At 40.9% G+C, this 19,320-nt stretch overlaps 1 protein-coding gene across 4 annotated transcripts in view; it reads left to right on the top strand.

The window, feature by feature from the left end:
- dnah2 (dynein, axonemal, heavy chain 2) overlaps positions 1-19,320 on the top strand; it is a 136,634-nt gene that overhangs the window by 114,482 nt on the left and 2,832 nt on the right. For 3 of the 4 annotated variants that reach the window (XM_028954457.1, XM_028954373.1, XM_028954539.1), the window contains 10 exons: positions 1,719-1,905; positions 2,497-2,645; positions 2,929-3,112; positions 3,196-3,386; positions 11,454-11,645; positions 12,098-12,282; positions 13,855-14,089; positions 14,392-14,543; positions 14,635-14,749; positions 19,092-19,268. In XM_028954457.1, the coding sequence (XP_028810290.1) occupies positions 1,719-1,905; positions 2,497-2,645; positions 2,929-3,112; positions 3,196-3,386; positions 11,454-11,645; positions 12,098-12,282; positions 13,855-14,089; positions 14,392-14,543; positions 14,635-14,749; positions 19,092-19,268 (1,767 nt within the window). Of the gene's footprint in view, positions 1-1,718; positions 1,906-2,496; positions 2,646-2,928; positions 3,113-3,195; positions 3,387-11,453; positions 11,646-12,097; positions 12,283-13,854; positions 14,090-14,391; positions 14,544-14,634; positions 14,750-19,091; positions 19,269-19,320 lie in introns of those variants that run through there. The other variant, XM_028954626.1, reaches the window with a different exon arrangement.

The raw sequence follows: 19,320 nt of genomic DNA, 5'->3' as shown, positions 1-19,320 counted from the left end.
GACAAAGGTCTTGTCACAAATTGACCTCAAGTGCCGCTGAAGTATATATATATTTTTTTACAAGAAATGGCTCATTTTATTCCCAACAGCTTTTCAAAGCTTGGTAAAGCCCATTGAGTAAATTTTTGCAAAGACACAAGTGTTGTCGCCTTGTCATATGAGCTTTACCTGTGACTAATAATGGATCAATTAGGTCTCAGGTGGGTATAAAAAGAAGCCCAGTACACTAGACCTTCACATCAACTGCAACTAGACCTCTGCAAACATGCAGACAAGAGCCACCCTGAGACTAAAGTGTTGATTATCAAGAGGCTGAAGAACAAATCCACTGCTGATGTGGCAGACCCTTTCAATGTGTCTCAGCGTCAAATACATAGGATAAAAAACAAATTTGAAGAGACTGAAGACGTTTTTGACAAGCCCTGGTCAGACAGACCCCGCAAGACAACTGCTCGAGAGGACCGTTTGTTGGCTCGAAAATCCAAGGGAAGCCCATTTTCCACTGTAGCAGAGCTCCGTGAGACTTGGTCACCTGAAGTCCCTGTGTCAACCAGAACAGTTTGTCAGATTCTGTTTTGAAATGGCCTCCATGGTTGAATCAGTGCCCAGAAGCCATCACTAAACAAAAGACAATTGAAAAACCGTGTGACAGGCCCACAGCCTGCTAAAAGGATGGACGCTGGAAAAATGGCAGAAGGTGGATTTTTCAGATTAATCTTCTCTTGAATTACACCGCAGTCACCCCAAATATTGCAGGAGACCAACTGGAGCCTGCATGGATCCGAGATTCACCCTGAAAACAGTGACGTATTGTGGCGGAAAAATCATGGTCTGGGGTTACATCCAGTATGGGGGTGTGCGAGAGATCTGCAGGGTGGAAGGCAACATCAATAGTCTGAAATACCAAGAAATACTAGCTACCTTTTATATTCCCAACCATAAAAGAGGCTAAATTCTGCAGCAGGATGGTGCTCCATCACAAACTTCCATCTCCACATCAAAGGCAAAGAAGATCAAGATGCTCCAGGATTGACCAGCCCAGTCAACAGACATGAACACCATTGAAGACTGCTTTCTTTGCTATTCCTGATGACTTCATCAATACATTGTATGAATGCTTTCCAACCCGCATGGACGCAGTCCTTCAAGCCCACGGACGTCATACAAGATATTACATTGGATCTCACAGCACCACTACTTCATTTGCTGACATATTTTTGAATTTGCAGTACATTTGTTTCATTTCTGAATAGGCGACAAAATGTTTGTCTTGCCAAAATTAGATCTTTCTGTCTTGATTAAATATTTATAAATCAATAAATATTTTCATTTCAATGCATTAAACATAATTTGGTTTGGTTTTAACTTTTCATATGAGCTATTTCTTACACCAATTGATTAATTAAAAGTCAGGTTAATAGCAGGTGTTTCTGCAAAATAGATAAACGATAAGACTTTTGTCAGGGACTTTAGATCATTTATTAGCACTTCTTTGACTTGGCTTTTCTTCAGAAAAATATCACTGAATTTATACAGAATCAGATCAATCTATTTAATGTACTGTAAGGAATGGGAACATCATTGGGAATGGGAACACAGCTATTTATTTCAGTCATTCTGTGAAAATGTTGGCTACTAGTTTTATCTGTTCTACACCTGTCATTCATAACCTGTATCGTTTTGTTTCTTTATGTATATGTCCATCCATACATTGTCAGGTTTTAGATAAGGAAAGCCAGATGGACAACCCCTGCAGCAGCTGGTTATCCGACACCAACTGGGACAACATTACTGAGCTGGACAAATTGACCAACTTTCATGGTCTCATGGCCTCATTTGAGCAATACCCCCGTAACTGGCATCAGTGGTACACAAGCGCCGAGCCCGAACACACTCCACTACCAGGTATGTGGGAGAAAAATGCCATGCTCCGCTTCCTCATGTGAGATTAGGTTGACACTGCCACTTATTTTAGTTTATTTAATTACAGTAATTATATTACACAAAGTTTAGCTCAATATTAATGTGATCGGGGGCAAAATTGTGCTGCATTAATTTTTCAGTGTTCCATTGGTTCGTTGAGCCATTTTAGACTATTATAATGCATGGTTATTTAGGGAAGTTTGGTGCTAAATGCTGACTTTTCTGAAAAAAAAAAAATAAATTGTATATATCTTTATGTGAATGTTGAACTAATTATCATATTGACCTGAATTTAGTCAAAAATCTGAAAAAGAACTGCAGTATTACATTAGCAGTCTAGGGAACTAATAAAATAAAACAATAAAATTCTAATAAAAAAATAAAACTAATAAAATTCACAATAGATGGCATCAAGTACTGCAGTATTGGGGGAGGGATATATTTTTTTTTTAAATGGGGGTGCACCTGTTCACCGGTGCCTCAGTTACTCATCTCCCCATCTATGTGTGTTTGTATTCATGTTTATCTGGCCCACTTCCAGTATTTCATTCATTCACTCCCCTCTCTCCGCAGGTGAATGGGAAAGTGGCTGTAATGAGCTACAAAAGATGTTGATAGTTCGCTCTCTGAGGCAGGACCGCATTTCTTTCTGCGTCACCTCTTTCATCATCAACAACCTGGGTTCCCGCTACACTGAGCCACCCGTGCTGGACATGAAAGCTGTTAGTAGTTGTCCGCAATGCAATACATACCCCCCACATACACATTTTATTTCATGCTTGTCACAAAATGTGACCACAATTGGCCTCCTCCAGGTTGCTAACACAACACAAATGATCTCAGGTTTCTTCACACCTGGAATCAAAATAGGTCTGTGCCATCGCACGGTGTTGTGATTTGTTTTTGGAAAAAGTGAAAGGACAGCACTCACAGAATTTAACCACGTTTTGAAACATTTTCTGGAACAACATGAAATACATGACATCACTTCCTGTCTTCCATCAGGTGGTTGAAGATTCAACGACGAAGACCCCCCTTATCTTTGTGCTGTCACCAGGCATTGACCCCACAGGAGCTCTGGTACAGCTGGCAGAGGCCTCGGGCATGGGCCACCGTTTCCATGCCCTATCCCTGGGACAGGGCCAAGCCCCAATAGCCACCCACATGATCAAGGATGGCATGAAAAATGGTCAGCTTTTGGATCACGGTGCCTCTCTTTCCAAGTTCACATATTCTGTGCCACATTTTTTCTTTATTCTCCCTGTCTCTCAGGTCACTGGGTGTTCTTGGCTAACTGTCACTTGTCCCTGTCATGGATGCCACACCTGGACAAGCTGGTGGAGCAGCTGCAGCTGGAGCAGCCGCATCCAGACTTCCGGCTGTGGCTCAGTTCCTCCCCACACCCTGATTTCCCTATCTCTATCCTCCAAGCTGGCATCAAGATGACCACTGAGCCACCAAAGGTGGGCCCTTACATAAGTAAAGAGTTGCACAAATGTACACACACACACACACAAGTTACCAGTTCAAGGAAGTTGCATTAATGTAGCCTTGCAAGTAGCAACTGAAAAAACAATACCAAAAAGTCAAGCGGTTGGATAATGCGTTCAATGTCCAGGTACAGTTAAGAGTGAAAAAGAAAGGGAAAGTGATACACAGCATACAATACACACAATGAAATGTGTCTGCATAAAAGCGATTGTTTGTCCTTGTTGAACACCATAGAACAGAAATAAATGCTTCCTCTGCTTATATTATTCATATACGGTCATGGCCAAAAGTTGTGAGAATGACCCAAATACTGGTTTCAGTTTTTATTATGGCAGTTTGCATATACTCCAGAATGTCTGGTGGATGGTCTGGTGTCAAGAAGGGCAGCAAAGAAGCCACATTTTCTCTTATGAAGCCCCTTTCCCCTTGTTTGGGGCATATGAAAAAATTGTCCAGAGAAGAAAAGGTGAGCAATACAATCAGTCCCATCTCATGCAAACAGTAAAGCTTCCTGAGACCATTTGTGTGTGGGGCTCATCCAAGGGAGCGGAATCACTCACTATTTTGCCTAGGAACACAGTCATGAATAAAGAATGGTACCAAAACATCCTCCGACAGCAAGAACAGTTTGGTGAGGGGCAGGGGCAGTGGTGGCCTAGCGGTTAAGGAAGCGGCCCCGTAATCAGAAGATTGCTGGTTCGAATCCCGATCTGTCAAGGTGCCACTGAGGTGTCACTGAGCAAAGCACCGTCCCCACACACTGCTCCCTGGGCGCCTGTCATGGCTGCCCACTGCTCACTCAGGGTGATGGGTTAAATGCAGAGGACAAATTTCACTGTGTGCACCGTGTGTGCTGTGCTGCTGTGTATCACATGTGACAATCACTTCACTTGAAGAACAATACCTTTTCCAGCATGATGGAGCACTGTGCCATAAGGCCGAAGTGGCTTGAGTGGAACAAAACATTAAAATTTTGAGTCCATGGCCAGGACACTCCCTGGACCTTAATCCATTTGAGAACTTGAGAACTAACAAAATCCCACAAATTCTGACAAACCCCAAGCACTGATTATGAAGGAATGTGTTGCCATCAGTCAGGATTTGACACAGAAGCAGGGTGAATTGCAGAGATCTTGGAGAAAAAAGGGCCAAAACTGCAAAGAAAACCACAGGAACGGAGGATAAACAACAACAAACCCAAAGGCATGCGACCAATCATCAGGAAGCTAAATGAACAAACACAGCCAGTCACATCTGTCCACATCAATGTCACCACGTTCTCCTGCAGCTGCTCCTCGGTATTTAAACAGGCCCTAATCGTCCCCACTCTCGAGCATCAGGTGAGAAGGATTAGGACCTGTTATTCAGCTGACATCGCGGCTGCTGCGGGCGCCCAGCCCCTGGGCGTGACAGCAATTATACTTCAATACGCCACAGAAAAAAACCCAGAAGCAGAAAAAAACAGTATCTGTGTCATCCTCAAAACTTTTGGCCACGTCTGTAATGTAAAAAAATCCATCACAGGATATGGTACACTTTGTTATAGTGGCTTAACATACTCGTGTTCTTACTCATGCTGGGGGGATTTTAACTGGCTAATTTTAACTAATGAGCAGTAATATAAATAGTTAAAATTATAATTGTATCCAACAATTCTAGAAGTGATCAATAGGATGTACTATACTTGTTTATAGCTATGTCATGGTAGATTGCTATGTTTCCATGGGAGAAACTCTTTATAATGCTTTCAGATCATGTAAATAAGCAAAAAATTGATTTATAATGCAGACAGTGTGGAATGTTTTATTATACCTATTTACATTTATGTCTGACATGAATTTGACTAATTTTCATTCCATAATGATGTCAAAAAACAGTTGTCACTAATAAGATGATGGTCACACTGGGCTTTTTTATACTCAGTAAGTCAATAGCACAACCAGCCATTGCAGAGTTATAATGCAGCCCAATTAACATCAGTTGAAATGACAGATTTGTTCAGGATGATACAAACACTAGCAGACACACAACAACAACAACAACAACAACAACATTTATTTCTTATATAGCCCAAAATCTCATACAGTATGTCTCAATGGGCTTTGACAAGCCCTACAGTTGACATCCCCCACACTTGACCCTTCTGCACACAAGGAAAAACTCCACAAAAAAGTGAGAAAAAAAGAAAGGAAGAAATCTTGGGAAGAGTGATACAGAGAGGGACCCCCTTCCAGGGTAGAGTGAGCCTGCAAATGGTGTTAGTGCAGGGCTGGTGAAGATTTGTCCAAGGAAATAAATAAATAAACAATACAGTTGTAGGGTTGTCCTACAGTTGTAGGGTTGGAGAAGTCCACAGTGTAGTCCAGTGTCATGGTCTACATTACGTGTCTATTATGATGTTACTAGTCCATTTGAAGATCCCTGAAGCTGTAGTTGTAACGGTGGTGGTGGCTGTGGTGACCCTCTGGTTCGTTTCATGCTGAGTCATCATTTAGCAGTTGTCAGGAACCAGGATTTATCTGCTGGTCTCTTCACTGGAGTCTGCTGGTAGTCTGTGTGCTTGATTCCGTGTCTCGGAGAAAACAAACAGAAGCAGCATCAGACGGTGGCATTGTACAACTGATACTGAAATATGTGGTAATAGTAGTATATTGGTACTACAGTGGCCCAGTACCCTAACTAGGACAGCCTAACTAGGGTGAATTCAACACTGACTGTGTCTAACAGGGTGACTGCGTGATTAACTGGACTTTATAATTGACACTGTGTCAAAGTGAAGTGAAATGAGTGTCTAGGACTTTAACAGAAGGCCAGAGAAAACAGATAGGTTTTCAGTTTGGATTTAACCCATCTGTTATGTTGCGGGTCAAATTGACCCATTTTAAATTTCAAATATTTAAAAAAAATAGTTAAAAGTATTTTTTCAGTATGAAACTACTTGTGCTTGGCTTAAAACAGTAATCAACATATAAAATAAAAATGGTTCATTTCACATATGTGCAACCCCCCCCCTACATGTTACTATTACACAGATACTGTTCGGGTCAATTTGACCCGGCAGTCAAAGTGGAGGTTAAAGTGACCTCATCTGTAAGTGCAAGAATGCAGGTGTTATGACTTTTGGGTAAACTCCGCCCACACTCAATAGAGTTTGCCCACGGGAACAGAAAAAGTTCCCGTAGGCAAACTCCACCCACACTGAGTGGGCACTTAGTAGGGGAAGAGCCAAACATATAAAGATTCTCTGCAAGGGGGTCCTACAACATTACACTCTGCAGCTACATATGATCTAGTCTCTGTCAGAACTTTAGAAAATGAGCAGCATAAATAAACAGATGACAGCACAGGAGGCTCTGGAACTAATCTTTGATCACGACAGTGAAATAGAGGAGGATGTGTCCATCTTGATGAAGACCATCTTGAGGTCAATTCTGAGTCTGATGATTCTGATTATGAGCCAACTGAGGAAGCTTCTATTCATATTCCTCCTACCAAGGAATTTACATAAAAAAATGGTGAAATACAGTGGTCTTCATCCCCAAATATGCGTCAGGCAAAACTGTCTGCAGAAAACATAATAAAGACAGTGCCAGGGCCCACTAGGATGGCAGTGACTCGTGTAACAGACATCAAGTCAGCTTTTGAGCTTGTCATGACCAACTCAATACAGAAAATCATTCTTGAAATGACAAATTTAGAAGGCAGGCGTGTTTTGGGGGAGAAGTGCATACATGCGTATTTGGGAGTCCTCATCCTGGCTGTTTTTTTTTAAATCATCAATGTCATGTAAAACTATTTTGTTTTATATGTAAGTATTTCCAACATACATTTAAAAAGTTTAAAAATGCAGCTTTTATGAAAAACAAGTGAATTATCCTCATTGAACCATGATATTGATTGAAATGGTTAGTAATGGAGTTAATAATGAAATATAAATGATGTTTATTGGGATTTTTTGGTTTCTGACACTTTTGGATAAGTAAACATGTCCCGGGTCAAATTGACCCAGGAACATTATTGGTGTTCCTAAGAAACGAACATAACAGGAGGGTTAAACACTGAAACTGTGTCTGAGTCCCGGACACTGACTGGCAAGCCGTTCCAAAACTGCGGAGCTCCATATGAGAAGGATCTGCTCCCAGCTGTGACCTTTTGTACTTTAGGTAAATTCAAATTCAAATTTTATTTGTCACATACACAGTCATACACGGTATGATGTGCAGTGAAATGCTTTTTGCGACTACTACAGACCACAGTATTGCAAATGCTGCAAATATACAATGAACCAATATGCAAATATTGCAAACATAACCAAATATTACACTTTTATGTCTTTAACATAAAATATGTGTAACTGGTAGGGTGAAGGTGTGCAAATGAGTTACAGACAATGTTTAAAGAAAAGAGAAAAAGAGCCATAAAAAAAGAGCAGTAAAGTAAAAAGCGCAGAGTGATTTTGTGCAAAGTGATTTTGTGCAAAAGAGTCCGGAGTGATTGGAGGTGAAAGTGAAAGTGCTGGAGTTCTATGTACTGTTGTTGTTGAGAGCTCGGACAGCCTGTGGGACGAAGCTCCTCCTGATTCTCTCTGTGTTCGACTTCAGGGAGCGAAAGCGCTTCCCTGATCGCAACAGAGAGAAGAGTCCATTGTTGGGGTGGCTGAGGTCCTTCACTATCTTCCTGGCCCTGGTACAGCACCGTTTGCTGTAGATAGATTGAAGGTCAGGGAGCTTGGTACGGATGATTCGTTCGGCTGATCGAACCACCCTCTGTAGTGCTCGCTTGTCCTTCATGGTGCTGTTCCCGAACAAGGTTGAGATATTTCCCGTCAGGATGCCCTCTATGGTGCAGGAGTAGAAGTTCCTGAGCACCTTGGAGGGCAGTCTGAAGTCTCTCAGGCGTCTGAGGTGGTAAAGACGCTGCCGGGCCTTTTTCACCACGGTGTTGATGTGACAGGACCATGACATGTCCTGCGTGATGTTAACACTGAGGTAACGGAAGCTGTCCACTCTCTCCACTGGGCTCCTGTTGATAACAGGGGTCTGGTAGGTCCTCTCCTGCTTTGTACTGAAGTCCACTATTAACTCCTTTGTCTTGCTGATGTTCAGGTGGAGATTGTTCCTCTGGCACCAGTTCACCAGATTTCCAACCTCCTCCAGGTAGGCCGTCTCATCGTTGTCAGAGATCAGGCCCACCACGACAGTGTCGTCAGCAAACTTGATGATAGTAGTGGAGTTAGTAGTGGCTGTACAGTCATGGGTGTACAGGGAGTACAGCAGGGGGCTCAAAACACAGCCCTGGGGGGCTCCAGTGCTGAGGGTGATGGAGGCTGAGACATGTCCACCCATCCTTACTGCCTGTGGTCTCCCGGTTAGGAAGTTGGAGATCCACTGACAGAGAGATGAGCTGAGTCCCAGGAGCTCCAGCTTGGTGGTGAGTGTGGAAGGGATTATTGTGTTAAATGCTGAACTGTAGTCAATGAAAAGCATTTTAACATAATTTCCCTTCCGAGTGTCCAGGTGGGTGAGTGCTGTATGGAGGAGATGTGATATGGCGTCATCCGTGGATCGGTTGGGACGATACGCAAACTGTAGTGGGTCGAGTAGAGAGGTACTAGTAGTGACTCCGCACCCGTTGATCGAAGGAGGCATGGTGGGTTGTAAAGAACTCACTCAGGTACTGCGGGGCGAGACCATTTAGAGCTTTATAGGTCAAAAGTAGGATTTTGTAGTCAATGCTAAATTTGATGGGTAACCAGTGCAGTGATTGTAAGACTGGGGTGATGTGGTTAGTTAGAACTAGGAAAGTTAGGCTTCAGCATTCTGTACTAGCTGGAGTTTACTTCAATGTGAATTGATTGAGAGACCTGTATCAATGATAGTCAGCCAGCTTATGCCTGGCTGCTTGAAACCCAAGTACGAGAGCTTCTGTCTTATCAGGGTTTAACAGAAGAAAGTTGGTGAGCATCCACTGTCTAATGTCCTTCAGCCAATTCTCTATTCAGCTGCTGCCTCTGATCTGGCATTGCCAACAGATACAGCTGTGTGTCGTCAATGTAGAAAGCTAATATCATGTTTGCGGATGACGTCACCTAGAGGTAACATGTATAGGGAAAATAGTAACGGACCTAAGACAGAACCTTGTGGAACACCAAACTCTACCTTACTATGTGAAGACGAAGAACCATTGATGTCCACAAACTGATATAGGTTGGTGAGATATGATCGGAACCATTCAAGGGCTTTTCCCTTAATCCCAACAACATTCTCTAAGAATAGCGTGATCGATAATGTCAAACGCTGCACTCAGATCAGGCAGGACAAGCAGCGAGATGCGTCCCTGATCAGAGGCCAACAGCAGGTCATTAACCTATTTAACCAGCGCTGTCTCAGTGCTATGATGAGGTCTAAATCCCGATTGATATACTTCATGGATACTTTTACTGACTAGGTATGCGCTCAGCTGCTGGGCCACGACATTTCATAAGATTTTTTATATAAACGAAAGGTTGGATGGTGAGTTTATTAGCGTTGATAAATATGGTAGGGTATTAATAAACCTCTGTGCTGTACTTGATGTAATTGTCCGTTTGTCTTTATAACGAGGGGGGTTGAGTTTGTTGTGTCTAAGACATATTTTAAAAGCGATGAGGAAATGATCTGAGGTAATTTCAGATTGCGGAAGAATAACAATGTCTTCTATATTTAAACCGAAGGTCAGTACGAGATCGAGCATGTGACCACCTTCATGAGTAGGTCCACCTGAGTCTAGTATAGACAGGACTGCTGTTCTTAGCGAGTCTTATAATTTATCACAGAGGATGTTAAAGTCGCCGACAATTAGGGCCTCATCCACAGATACAAATAAATTGGAGACAAAATCTGTAAATTCACTAAGAATCTCTGAGTAAGGTTTGGGGGGTCTATAAATAATAATCAATGAAATTAACTTATGATTTTTATTTTGTGAGACTACATGGGTTATGTTGGTATAGAGAATCTCAAAAGAGTTAAATCCATGTTCAGGTTTGAGTAATACCAAGTTTATCATTATAAATTAGAAACAGAAACAGTGTCAGTATATTTATCAGTTTTATTATTAATGTTTCTTTTAGAATCTCTTGTTTTAATAGAGCGAGGTAAAGACACAGTGTCAATATTGTACACGCTGGTTGGCCGCTCTATGCAAATGGCAGACACTCGGTTAAGGGAGTCTGTCTGCCGCCTGGTCTCGGCTCTGGCAAGTCAGTTTTTTGACTATAAGACTATGAGCCAAATTTTTAGACAACTGAGTGGCGCCTGCCCAGTTGGGGTGGATGCCATCTCGCCCAAAAAGACCAGGCTTCCCCTGAAATGTTGGCCAGTTATTAATAAAGCCCACTTTATTTTTTGGACACCACTCCGACAACCAGCGATTTATGTCCAGGAGCCTGCTACAGGTTCCTCGAAACTGCAGTAATGGGCCAGAGCAGGTTACTTTATCCAATATAATTTTAGCCAATTCAAGTATCTCTATAAAATTATCACATCTTTAGATGTGAATCGCTATACTAGAGTACCTGCGGTTATTTGTGTACCTGGTAGTAGTCTAGTGGGTAACACACTCGCCTATGAACCAGAGGTCCCAGGTTCAAATCCAACTTACTACCATTGTGTCCCTGAGCAAGACACTTAACCCTGAGTTGCTCCAGGGGGACTGTCCCTGTAACTACTGATTGTAAGTCACTCTGGATAAGGGCGTCTGATAAATGCTGCAAATGTAAATGTAAATGTATTTTTCGCCAGTGTTTTTAAATTTCCGCGAATGTCGGGCGCTCTGGCAACAGGAAAACACAAGATTTTATTTGCTGGTGCCGCTATCCTCACATTTCTAACTATGGAGTCGCCAATGACTAGAGTCAGTGGATTGTCAGACACACAAAAGAGTTATGCACTTACATAACACATTACATGGGATTTCAATTATTTTATTTCTTGCTGACTTCTACTGACTGGTGAATATAGAATGTCCTCTTATCTCTGTTGATGGTTCACGTGTTACAGGGTGTCAAGGCCAACCTGAAACGCCTGTACCATAGTGTGACAGAGGTCCAGTTTGCACGCTGCACACAACCTGCACTCTATGGCAAGCTGCTGTTTGCCCTCAGCTTCTTCCACAGCATCCTGCTAGAGCGCAAGAAGTTCCTGCAGCTGGGCTGGAACATTGTCTACAGCTTCAACGATTCAGATTTTGAGGTAATTACTTTGTAACTCTAGTGTGATGGACAAACAATGACTGGTCACTTTTTGGTATCTAACTACACTGCGTAAGTGTATGCAACTTTTTCATGAATATTATATTAGGTCTATTGTCTTATGCAGCGGCGTTACGCTGACTGAAATGGCTCTTTATGGAGCTGTTTTTGTACACCACAGCAACTGTCAATGCTGTTAGCTAGCCCCAAATGAATTGCTGCCTGCAATTTCAGTAGTGCAGACATTCATATCGTGCTGTCAAATTTGAACGAAAAATAATTAACAGGAAATTTAATGTCGGACACTGTGGATTGTTTAAGGAAATGTTACTGAGAGGACATCTGGAAAATGGCTACAGTGCAGATGTATCGTTCAAACTGTGTTGTTGTTTCAGTCTATTTTTCTCTCTCAGTCTCCCCTCCTAATTCTCATGCTTTGTTTCTTTCCGCCAGGTGAGTGAGAATCTGATGAATCTCTATCTGAATGAGTATGAAGAAATCCCCTGGGAAGCCCTCAAGTACCTCATAGCCAGCATCCACTACGGAGGTCATGTAACAGACGACTGGGACAGACGGTTGCTGACAACCTACATTGACAAGTACTTCTGCGAGGACACCATCAACACACCATTTTACAAGTAAGCCGCTTTGAAATGTACACACTCACTACAACACCCCTGTCAGTTTCATAGTGATAAGATTCCATTTATTACACGTTCTAAAAGGCAAACACCTGATCATGTGCCTTACATCATTCAGTGACATAATGCCATTTAATGGCACACACGCACACACACATTCTCACTTGTGCACAATTTCACTTATCCTCCTTGTCCTTGAATATATCATTTGTATCTCTGTTATGCATGTATCCTTGACCAAATCCCTCTAGATCACCGCAGCAGTTTTATTTAACCAAAGTATCACAGCGCCCCCTGGTGCATCCTGCCCTCATCACCTCACCCCATTCCTCTCAGAAATGGAGTGTTGAACGTTCAGCCGCATACATAATGAATACCAGTAAATAATGCAAGCGTTACTCTGAGCAGTGCCCCTAAAGTGACCACATAATTACATACAAACACATGCATAATTTACAATCTTATGAGATATCTGCAATAAACAGATGCCTCTTTTTCCTTTCCCGAGGTTAGCAGTCCATGCAGCCATAATGACTGCAGTGTGCAGACATGAATATGCAGCACTGTCCAACACTTATCAGGAACAAGATTTCATATTTTTATCTTAATGAGAATTTTATTGATGGTAATAATGAACACAATATAGCACATGCATCAAACAATTTGTATAGAAGTTTTGAATTAAGTCATCCATATCACACAAGAGAGTGGAAATATAAAAAATCAACAACAAATTAAAATACTAATGCATGCTTATGCATGAATATTATTTTTAAAAGATGTTTCTATGGATGATCTATGGATAACCATTTGTGTTTTAATGTTCTTATCCCAGAGCCAGGTCACTTCTGAAATGTCTGTGATAACAGTTGACATTTGTGATGTCTGAAAATAAAGACAGTACAGACACAGTCGTGGCACCGCCAGGGTCATGGTGCACACTGAGAATTAGGCAGAGTTCCATCAGTCTGGCAGTCACATCAGAACCTTTAATTTCTTTTACATGAAAGTCTGATAGAATGTTTAATTATGAACATGAAAGTGATTGTTTTTTGACAATGTGATTCAAGGCATAGCACAGAACACGCTGCACACAACATAATGCATTTAACCCATCACTCTTTGTGAGCAATGGGCAGTCATGAAAAGGGAGCAGTTTGTATCTTACTTAAACTGTTCAGGATTTGAATCCGCAACCTTTCAGACCACTGCCACTACTAGCTTTAAAAAACATGAAACATTAATAAAAGGGGGCGATATATATCTTTAACCTGAATGCATCTTCAGTGGTAACTTACAACAACAAAAAACATTTAGGTTATCTAAACTGGCACCAAATTTTCTTGATAAAACATTTAACAAATGATCTTGCAGTCTTATAAAATAATAGCTTTTTGTAAAACAGTAAATAAGCATTAGTTAATGTTAATGCTCAGTTGCATTCTGTTGTCCTTATATAAATGATCTGTTTGGTGTTACTCTGCAGTTCAGTCTGCATTAGCAGTGCTGGGTTAAATTTGTATTCTTGTAAAAGTCCATACTTTTAAATATATTAAATATGATCTCCAGGCTCTCCTCCCTGCCCACATACTACATCCCTCGGGATGGACCCCCAGCCTCCTACAGAGAGTACATTAGTCAGCTGCCAGCCACGGAAGACCCAGAGCTGTTTGGCCAGCACCCCAATGCTGACATTGCCAGCCAGATCGCGGAGACGCGCACTCTCTTTGGCACCCTCCTCTCCCTCCAGCCTCAGGTCACCAGCACTGCAGCCTCCAGTGCTGGTCCCAGCCGAGAGGACAAGGTGTGTTTTTGTGTGAATGTGTATGTTTTTGAATTTTATTTGCATAATATAATAGTCTCACTTGAAATAGCAATCCAGAGAGGAAGTGAAACAGGAAGTTTTCCTGCAACATGTCATACTTGTTTTCAGCAGTGATTTGTGTATTTCAGCAGCAGTGATTAATTTGTAGCTTGTGGCATAAATAGTCAAAAAACACATGAATGATGTGCATTAAATGCTCATCTTTGTGTGATGCTGCTTGATTAATTTCTGTCGTGCCATTGTGTGTGTGTGTGTGTGTGTGTGTGTGTGAGTGTGAGTAGGTGCTGGAACTTTCTGCAGACATGCTACAGAAAATCCCTTCTCTGCTGGACTATGAAGGAACCATGAAGCTGCTGCAGGATGATCCATCACCATTGAATGTAGTCCTTCTGCAGGAAATCCAGAGATATAACGCCCTGCTGCAAACCATCAGGTATGTTTGTATGAAAATCATTACATCAGCAATAATAATGTGTGTGTGTTTTAGAGTTCAAAATATGTAAAAATATAAACCTGATGTCCAGGTCATCTCTGATCGAGTTGGAGAAAGGCATTAAGGGGCTTGTAGTGATGTCAAGCAGCTTGGAGGAGACCTTTAACTTTATCCATGATGCACGTGTACCTCCAATATGGGAGAAGGTAGGACAAGCTCACATTTAAAATGTATTATATATGTCTGAAACACTCTTACTGTTTACAATGATCAGCTACAGGATATATTGTACAGACCCTTCCTAATGCTGCCAGAAAAGATATCATTATATTTTGTTATTGTTTAAAATATATACGTATGGTGCATCTGGAAAATAATCACAGCGCATCGCTTTTTCCGCATTTTGTTATGTTGAAGCCTTATTCCAAAAAAGTTTACTTGAGGTTTTGACAAATTTACTAAAAATAAAAAAACTGAGAAATCACATGTATATGAGTGTTCACCGCTCAAAATTGAACTCGGGTGCCTCCTGTTTCCCCTGATCATCCTTAATGATGAGCTGCAGCTTAAGTGGAATGAACAGTTGATTGGACATGATTTGGAAAGGCACAGACCTGTCTATATAAGGTCCCACAGTTGACAGTTCATGTCATGAAGTCAAAGGGATTGTCTCAAGAGACATATCTGGGAAAGGTTACAAGAAAAATTAGCTGTCTGCGGTTTTGAACGTCTCAATGAGCACAGTAAGTGGAAGAATATCAAAACGACCAAGACTCAGCACCTAAGCACCTATGGACGCTTCCCATTCAACATTATGGGTGAGACTGGTCAAGGACAGGTGTGCTAAGCTTGTGGCATCATAGTCTAAAAGACTTGAGGCTATAATTACTGCCAAAGGTGCATAGACAAAGTATTCAGCAAAGACTTATGTACATGAGATTTTTCAGTTTTTTTAAACAGTTTTTCACATTGTCATTATTGGCCAACTGTGTAGCATTTTTATGTTCCCTCAACTTTACGCCCATGTAATTGTGGCATAGGCGAGAGTTTTCTTTTACACTGTAGCAAGAAAACCATATGTTCCTTAAATAATGCATTACAAATGGGAGATTTTCTCTGTAGGTTGCATTCAGAGTGTCTTTGAGCTCATTTGCCTCTTCCATAATTCTGGCAAAAGTAAAATACTTTTAGTGAAAGTGAAGTGAATGTCATTGTGAAACACCGCAGCACAGCACACAGTGACGCAACAAAATGTGTCCTCTGCTTTTAACCATCACCCTTGGTGAGCAGTGGGCAGCCTTGGCAGGCACCCGGACAGCAATGTGTGGGAACAGTGTTTTGCTCAGTGGCACCTTGGTGGATTGGGATTTGAACAGGCAACCTTCTGGTTACGGGGCCGCTTCTTCAACCGCTAGGCCAATAACACACTGTTCAAATGATTTGCTTAATAATATTAATAATAATGATTTGCTTAATAAAAAACATCCTGGGTAATTGTTACTTAATTGGACCAAATATATAGACAATGTCATTTTTACAGTGTAGAATATGGAGAAAGATTTATTTAAGAATGTCTGATCATGTGTTCACAAACTATGCTCTTGTGCTTGGGTCATCGAGGGCGTTCTGTTTTTGTTCAATATTGTCATGTTATTCCAATCTTATTGATGTGGAGAGTGGTGCGTGTCTGTGTGTGTGTGTGAATACATACATGCAGGTCAGTCTCTGGGTAATTGTCTTGTTAAATTCAGTAAATGGATGCGAGCTTTGCCCCAGTTCTGGAAAAAAGTACAGAGCCTATTACAGCATTATGGAGCGATGAGAGAGAGAGACATTTCCTTTCCTCTTTTATCAGATGACAACTTGAAGGCCTCTGGCACAGCTGCACCCTGTTCACCATCTACTGACACACCCCCTCACCCTCTCCCTCCATCTCCCCAATGCGAATTCATCCTGTCCAGGACTATGTGTCCCCTGAGCTGTGTGCTCAATTCCCACGGCAGACTGTCATTACAGTCCACTGAACAGACTCATGACTTTCCTTTTCCTCTGGGCACTTCAGCGATCCACAGTCATTCCATTCTTTCATTTTTTTTTTTAACCACACCAATAGTGTCCAGTTTTCAGAGGTCACATTCATTCTGGTAATATATGAAGTCTGTAGCAGCTGAGAGTGTGTATGCTTTACCAGGGCAAAAGAAGAAAATTACTCAACTTCCAAATCCTCCCTAATTTCAGGCTCAACCATAACAGAAAGAAAAAGGTCAGAGAAAAATGATTTGTCAACTAAAGATTGTGGACAGAATGTTCCAGTCTTTTGTGATTGGATCCTTCTTTAAAAGTTCCAAATTCCTAGATTCCTTTTGAGCTTTCTCTTGTTTTATACTTTATGATTCTGTTTAAGAAACATGATATTTAACACAGACCTTTATCCATTTCAATATCAATTCATTAAAAACTAAACTCATCCATTTTATGCATTACTCTTCTGGAACATATCTACCTGTTTATCAGTTTTACACAAACCAGTGATCAGCAAGACTGGTTTTGAAATTACAAAAGGTAGACGTTTATTCCTCAAAAACCATGCCCAAGAATTATGGTGCTGAACTGGTAACTGCTCTAAAAATGTTCTAAAAAAAAAAAGCAAAGTTCTTAAAAGCAAGTTCTTGGATCTTTTTTGTAAGGACTGCTGTTGTGCCTTGATTACTTATATTCCTTTATTGTTAGAATTGATCTTATTTTTACAAACAGACATCGATAACTGGATCACATTTCTTTCACATTTTTTATTGTACTAATCCAAAAAAAATGCAATTTGACACCTAATATTCTTTATAAACTTATAAAGTAGATTCCCTTTCTTTACAACACTATAACAATCTCAACACATTTTTCTGGCATTTTTCCTAAGAATGTTATGGAGTAAACCAGATACACTCACACAGTGACAGATTCTACCTTCAAGTATTAATTGGCAGGCAATAAAACGTTCTGATTTTTTTTTTTTGGGGGGGGAAATATTAAAAAGTCAATAAAAAATATAAACTATATGTATTCATTTCATTTCTCAACTAGCCTGTGTTGTTTTGACCTTGTTACAGGAACAAGGTCAAACAGGAAAGGACAGCTACATTAATAGTAAAACTGCAACTCCTCAATCATCCAAACTTTTAAAACACACCTTAATGATATGTGACAGGCGTTACAAGATAAAAACCTTCAAATACATAGTGATGAGCGATAGAGTGTAACTTTCAAATATAAATTATTACACACAAAGAATATGAATGCAACAACTAAAACTGTATTCATGTTTCTAAAATGACAGGACTAGAAGCTGTCTTAGTATCACAACTGTTACTTTATGTATCTTCACTGTAAAGCAAAAGTACAAAAGGCTTGAATGAAAGGCTTTTGTGGTACGATGTGCATTGTTAGTCCTAATGAAGTAACAACAACATTTTATTTCTTATTTAGCCTTAAATCACAAGCAGTATGTCTCGATGGGCTTTGACAGACCCCACTGTTGACATCCACTTTCCCACTTTGGCCTTGTTGAGACAATAAAAGGGAGAATCCTTGGGAAGGAGTGAGTCAGAGATGGATCCCCCTTGTAATAGGCATCAGAGCAGGGTTGGTGTCCGGTCAGTGTAAGAGCAAGGTTGGTATTAAGTAGTCCAACATGGTGCATTTGGTGAAAGGATATGTTCATGTTTGAAGGTACTGTGCAGGACAATGCAGAGAACCTCATCTATAGAGACAGACACTCAGAATATCATTTTATGCTTTAAAGCCACTGGGAACAATCCTTGATTGACCTCTGCTTATTTAACTGTGACATTGTGATGTATGTATACGGTAAATAGGCAAAGATCTAACACTCAAGTTGGTTGCACTCCTCATGCTAACTAACTAACATACATACATACTGTATATATAGACATACATACTGTACGTACATATAAGGATAACATGGGCAAGGCAAAGAGACTGAATGGAACTCCTACATAGAACAACAAATGGGACACAGGTGAATAAACTGCACAGCATGGGTGGAGCTAATAAAAAAAAATAACTCCACAAAAGGAGCCCACAGTGTGTGCAAGTTGACACCCCAGATGTGCCCCCTGGTGGCAACTACTAGAGAAACAGAACTTTGTTGGAGTGCCCTACTTACACTACATGACTTTTAAGTCCTGAAATTTCTTTTTGCTGTAATAAAAATATACATATATTTAACAAACTCATTTGTGAATTTGGGTTATAGTGGGTTGTGAGTTTGTTGATTCAGTCAGATGTCATAGGTTAATTGTCAGTTTTGCTTTTTAACATTTAGAATATCATTGTATGTACATAGGTCAACATTCATCTTTTTGTTGTGTATTCAGATTAGTGTCTTGTATATCTGTTAATTTTCTATTACCACCATTTCCAGAACTGATTAAGGATTCTAAATGTTGTGTACCCACAGAAAGGAGGAGGAACAATTAGTAACGTTTTTTAGAAGAAGGATGTCTCAGATTATTTGGTTCACATTCTATTCAGGCATACCCTTCTCTGAAGCCGCTGGCTTCATGGACAAGGGACCTGTGCCAGCGGGTGGAGCAGTTTGCCCACTGGGCCGAGGCGGCACACCCTCCAGTCCTCTTCTGGCTGTCTGGCTTCACCTTTCCTACTGGCTTTCTGACTGCGGTGCTACAGTCTGCAGCCCGCCAGCATAATGTAAGACTTAACTTCATACCTCTGAATGTAAATAGAACTCCACATGCACACA

The sequence above is a fragment of the Denticeps clupeoides genome, chromosome 1, assembly GCF_900700375.1.
Source record: "Denticeps clupeoides chromosome 1, fDenClu1.1, whole genome shotgun sequence".
In the NCBI taxonomy this organism is placed as follows: Eukaryota; Metazoa; Chordata; class Actinopteri; order Clupeiformes; family Denticipitidae; genus Denticeps; species Denticeps clupeoides.
Note: the sequence above shows the minus strand (reverse complement) of the source record. Positions and strands in the feature narration are given on the sequence as shown.